The 6246-nt window shown below is 37.5% G+C and overlaps 1 protein-coding gene across 1 annotated transcript; it reads left to right on the forward strand.

The window, feature by feature from the left end:
• Positions 1–1341: 1341 nt before the first annotated feature.
• Positions 1342–2265, forward strand: LOC103211728 (olfactory receptor 13G1). Its single transcript, XM_007957707.1, has one exon. The coding sequence runs from the start codon at positions 1342–1344 to the stop codon at positions 2263–2265; it is 924 nt and encodes a 307-aa protein (XP_007955898.1).
• Positions 2266–6246: the final 3981 nt, after the last annotated feature.

Raw genomic sequence — 6246 nt, forward strand, 5'->3', positions numbered from 1 at the left:
AAGTTCATCCAGATGATCCTTGGACAAAAGGCTGGAGATCTACTTCTAAAAAATTAGTCATTGAAAGCCATATGGAGCACAATTCTGTTCTGACACTTGTAGGGTCTCCATGAGTTGGAATTGACTCAATGATTGGTTTAGTTCTGGTTTCCATATAAATTCTAATATTTATCTCAAATTATTCAATTTCTGAGAAACAAGTAATCTGAAGCTTTATGAGGCTTAAATGGTTAATTTAACACTGTAATATGAAGGTAGAATCCTATATCTTTTGTTCTTAAATCTAATTCTCTTGCCATTGTATGATGGTACAGCAAATGATCAGTTCACTCAATTTTAGCAATGTTGTTTTATGTGCCGTCAAGTCAAACATGACTCATAGTGACCACACCTTGGGTTTCTGAGGTGGTATCATTACGGAAGTAGATTGTCCAACTTTCCTTCTGAGGAGTGGCTGGTGGGGTGAACCACCAGCCTTCTGGTTAGCAGTCAAGTTTCTTAGGCACTGCACTATCAGAGCTCCTATGCTTGTAAAAACTGAAGAAAACATGTCAAGACAGACATATGATTAACGTGTTTAGTATTTGGACTGTAGTGAATTAGTCAATGGGCACATGAATATTCAGTGTTAGATTATTGTTGTTGTTGTGGTTATGTGCCATCGAGTCGGCCCCAACGCATAGTGACCCCTCCTTGGGTTTCTGAGGTGGTATCACTATGGAAGTAGATTGTCCAACTTTCCTTCTGAGGAGTGGCTGGTGGGTTTGAGCTGCCAGCCTTCTGATTAGCAGTCAAGTGCCTTAGCCACTATGCTACCGGAGCTCCTGTCAGATTACTAAGATGGTCATTTTTACCTTGAAATGTTCCCATTATAATTAGTCCTGTTGTTCCAGTTGTTTCTACTAATACATGTCTCAAGAAATGTATATAATTATATCATATAATTAACAAGTTTAATAAGATGTGCATTTATTTGTATTATATTTTCTTGAGTTATGTACATAAGAACATAAAGCATTCTCAGGCAAGTTTCAATCCAGAATAATAATATTGAAATATCTGAAGATATTTATTTTTCTTAACTTTTTCTTCTTAACTATTGGGTTTAGATTACTTGAATCATCAGTGGAAGAGCACCCAGAGAATGCTATCTAACTGGAAACTAGAGGTTACTGTCTGGAAGAGAGAATTCCATCATAAGGAAATTCTTACTACAAAGTTTTATCAAATCATTAAATTCACAAATGCAACACAGAAAATAACCTAATAACAACGCGCAGATCCATTTACTTCCCAGTCATTCACTCTGTGCAATGCCAGCCATTTAATCACCAAAGCATAATGAACTACAGCATTGTTACTGAGTTTGTAATTCTGGGCCTCACCGAAAATCCTGAAATCCAGGGAGTTCTCTTTGTCGTCTTTCTCTGCATTTACCTTGTGGCTTTTCTTGGCAATATGCTTATTGTCATTGCCATAATTTATAACACATCCTTACATACTCCCATGTATGTTCTCCTTCTGGCACTGGCTATTGTGGACATCATCTGCACAACAAGCATTATACCCAAAATGTTGTGGACCATGCTCACATCAAAGAAAACCATCACATATAGGGGTTGCATGTCCCAGCTCTTCTTCTTCACATGGTCTCTTGGAGCTGAGATGGTTCTCTTCACCACCATGGCCTACGACCGCTACGTGGCCATCTGCTTTCCTCTTCGTTATAAAACTATTATGAACCACCATATGTGTGTGGCCTTACTCTGCATTGTAATGGCTATTGCAGTAACAAATTCCTGGGTGCACACTGGTCTCATTCTAAAGCTCACTTTCTGTGGGCCAAATATTGTTGACCATTTCTTCTGCGAGATACCTCCCCTGCTAGCTTTGTCCTGTAGCCCAGTGAGAATCAACGAGGTGATGGTGTGTGTTGCTGACATTACCCTGGCCATGGGTGATTTCACCCTCACCTGTATCTCCTATGGTTTTATCATTGCCGCTATTCTCCGAATTCGCACAGCAGAAGGCAAGAAGAAAGCCTTTTCAACATGCTCATCGCACCTCATAGTGGTTTCCCTTTACTATTCCCCTGTAATCTACACTTATATCCGCCCCGCTTCTAGCTACACATTTGACAAGGACAAGGTGGTAGCTATGCTCTATACTCTTCTGACTCCCACACTAAACCCAGTTGTGTATAGTTTCCGGAACAAGGACATGAAGGCAGGGATTAGGAAAGTGTTTGCTTCTCTGAAACATTAGTTGTTTCAAGGGAACATGAACTCTCCAGGCTAGAATCCTCTCCTAGAACATTTCATACTTTAATAATTTTTGATAATTGTCTCTACGCCACTTTTCCCATTCACTCTTAAGAGCAAGTGTGTTTCCCTCCACTATAATGAACTAACTTAGGGTCAATTTTCTCATATACACTAATTATTTTACCATTCCAACTATACTGTGTTTCACACATAATTACACAGGTTTTTGAAATACTGAACTTCATAAAAACTTTCAAAATCATCTCAGTGATTATAGTGGATATGAAATAATTTTCTGATACCTACTCTATTCTTAGGAGCTCTGGTAGCATAGTGCGTAAGAAATCTGACTGCTAACCAGAAGGCTGGCGGTTCAAACCCACCAGCCATTCCTCAGAAGGAAGATGGGGCAATCTACTTCCATAGTGATACTGCCTCAGAAACCCAAAGAGGGGTCACTATGAGTCAGGTCTGACTCTATGGCTCATAACAATAACAACACTATTCTTAGCATTCCCACTGTCTAAACAAATTTCATACCCTTCATGTGAACAGTGGTTGTAATAAAATAAACATATATCACAACATATATATTATATTACAATGAATATGTATATATATATATGTATATATAGATATATATATGTATGTATAGATATATATATATATAATCACAATGAACATCCCAAGATTCTCCTAAATATTTATAACTAATTTTAAATTTTATAAATGCACATGCATAAATATGTATCTACAAAACTATGCACACATCAGACATACACATATAACAAAGAAAGATAATTACTTTATTTTATTGTGGTGAAAACATATACAAAAAGTCACTGGCAAACATAAGACCCTCCACAATTACAGCTCAGGGACATTGATGACATTTTTCATGTTGTGCCACCATTATTGCTAGCCTTTTCCAAAATATGCCATCACCATTAGCATAAACTCAGTGTACCCCAAACAAAAATTTCCACTATCTGCCTTCATCCTACCCCTGGTTACAACTAATAATCATATATATATATATATATATACACACACACATGTATTTTAAACCTATCTGTGAATTTTCCCTCCCCTCCCCTCCCTTACCTGGTAAACAAACAAAGGTGTTTCTTTCCAAGCATAAACTTTTCTTAGAGATTTTACAATAGTGACCCAATAGAGTATTTATCCTCTGAATTGACTTATTTCATTCAGCATAAGTCCTCCAAGTTTATCCATATTATGCAGTGTTTTGCAGATTCTACATTTATGCAGTGTTTTACAGATTATAAGTTATTCTTCAGGGTTGTATAGTATTCCATTTTGTGTATGTACTAGAATTTGTTTATCCATTCCTCAGTTGTTGGGCACTTAGGTTTTTTCCATCTCTTTTCTATCGTGAATAGTGCTGTGATGAACATGTTGTTGTTGTTGTTAAGTGCCGTCAAGCTGTTTCCGACTCATAGCGGCCCCATGCACAGCAGAACGAAACACTGCCCGATCCCGCACCAGCCCCACAATCCCTGCTATACTCGAGCTCATCATCGTAGCCACCATATCAATCCATCTCGTTGAAGGCCTTCCCCTCTTTCATCGACCCTCCACCCTACCAAGCATGACATCCTTATCCAGGGAGTGACATAAGTGTGGATATATCTATTTGTGTCCTGCCTTTCATTTCTATAGGAAATGTACTGAGTAATGGGATTGCTGGTATTTCAATTTCCAACTTTTTAAGGAATTCCCATACTGCTTTCTACAGTGGTTGGATCATTTGACAGTCCCACCAGCAGTGTATGAGAGTCCCAATCTCTCCACAACCTTGCCAGAACTTGTTATTTTCTGTCTTGTTGAACTTTACTATTAATGCTGGGGTGAAATGGTATCCCATGGTGGTTTTAATTTGTGTCTCTCTAATGGCTAATGATTGCAAACATTTCTTCATGTGTTTATTGACTTCCCTAATTAACTTCTTTAGTAGTGTCTGTTCATGCCTTCTGCCCATTTTTTAACTGTATTGTTTGTCTTTTTGATGTTGAGGTATTAGAGTATTGTATAAATTTTAGAGATAAGTCCTTTGTCAGATATGTCAATGGAAAATATTTTGTTCCATGCTGCAGGTGTGTTTTTACTCTTTTAGAGAAGTCTTTTGAAGCACATAAGAATTTGATTTTTAGCAGGTCCCGTTCATTTAGTTTTTCTTCTGCTGTTTGTACATTTTGGGTTATGCTTGGCAGTTTATGTCATGAATTAGGTCTGTTTTATCTTTTGTTAAAACTGGTGTATTAAAGTCTCCGACTATTACTGTGGAGTCATCAACCTTTCTTTTTAATTCTCTTGAAGAGTGATTTGTGTCATTTGGGTCTCTTTACTGCCTAAGTCTTCTGACTACTAACCAGAAGCCTAGCAGTTCAAACCTTCCACCCACTCCTCAGAAGGAAGATTGGACTACCAAATTCCATCAGGATATCACCTTGGAAACCCAAGGAGGTGTCATTATGAGTCAGATCCAACACAACTGCAGTGTTTTTTTTTTTTTTTTTTTCCCCCATTGGGTGCATAGACATGTATTATGGTTATGTCCTCATGTTCAACTTGGACATATTATGGTTATGTCCTCGTGTTCAACTTGTCCTTTAATCATTATACAATGTCTCTCCAGTCTCTTATGCTCATTTTTGTCTTAGTGTCTATTTTATCATAAAGTAATATTTCCCTCTTGTCCTTTTTGCATTGCCATTCACTTTATGTATCTTTTTCCAACCCTTGATTTTTAGTCCGTTTTTTCTTTGTCTCTTAGGTGTGTCTCTTGTAGATGGTGTATTGATGGGACATGTTTTCTTATACAGTCTGCAACTCTCAGTTTCTTAAATGGTGCATCTATTTAATCCATTTGTATTCAGTGTCATTATCGACAAGTATGTTTTTTTTTTATCGCATTACATGTTTTTCATGATGTTTCTGATTTCTTTGCTCAGTATATTCTGTGCTGAGCTCTCATTGTTTATGAATTGTGTTGTCATCTCCTGTGTTGCTGTTGTTTTAGTATTTCCTAAATATTTTTGCTTGCCTTATGTTTTATTTTGATGTGAAAGGTTACAATTTATCTTTGAGTTTACCCTATAATTTATTATTTTTTTCTCAACTTTAAAACAGTCCATTCTATCTCACTATTGTCTTGATTTCCCCATTATTTAGAAGTTCTGTAACTAACCTATTTCTCCCTCTTTTTGATTTTGCAGTTCCTCTTTTACCAAATGATGTCTCTGGTCCCCTATTTCCAGTACTGTAAGCTTATTTTACTTAGGCTACTTTTATAACTGATTTGGTTTCTGGGTTTTATGTCATTGTGTGTGTTAATCATTGGCTTTTGTTTGCTGTTCTTTGTTCTTAGTCTGCAAGACTCCCTTTAACATCTCTTAAAAAGTTGATATGATTTTAGCAATTCCCCTTATTTTCAGTTTATCTGGAAATATCCTAATTTCATTCTCATATTTGAGGGATGATTTAGCTGGATATAAAATTTTTTTTTTTGAAAGGGGATTAAAAGCCAGGAAGCCATACAGAGGTACAGTCAGCCACAGGGACCCAGGTGGGGGTGATACAAGAGGTCTCCAACAGCAAGACAAACTTGTCTGTCGGTGTGTCCTACTATGGTGACATGTAGACATGAGTTTTGAGGCTGAGCCTCTGGTGTTTAAAACCCAGTGAGATGTACCTGGTGCACAGGTAACAGCCAAGCTTCTAGACTGAGACAGACTAGGAAGAAGGAAGAGGCTGTCCACTTCTCAAAGAATTGGCCAGGGAAAACCTTATGAATAGCAAAGAAACACTGTTTGGTACATTACCGCGCACTTTAGGAATAGTCCATTTAGGCTAAAAGGCTCTCAAAATAGGACTGGGAAAGAGCTGCCACATCTGAGTAAACCCAGCCTTACTCATATGGATAAGAGAAAGCTTTCAAGACCTTCATTTGCTGATGTGG

This window comes from Orycteropus afer, unplaced genomic scaffold, assembly GCF_000298275.1.
Source record: "Orycteropus afer afer isolate SDZICR_OR568_19922 unplaced genomic scaffold, OryAfe1.0 scaffold00782, whole genome shotgun sequence".
In the NCBI taxonomy this organism is placed as follows: domain Eukaryota; kingdom Metazoa; phylum Chordata; class Mammalia; order Tubulidentata; family Orycteropodidae; genus Orycteropus; species Orycteropus afer.

Excerpts from the sequence above, each read along its gene's own strand:
- LOC103211728 (XM_007957707.1), top strand. The coding sequence starts at position 1,342 with ATGAACTACAGCATTGTTACTGAGTTTGTAATTCTGGGCCTCACCGAA.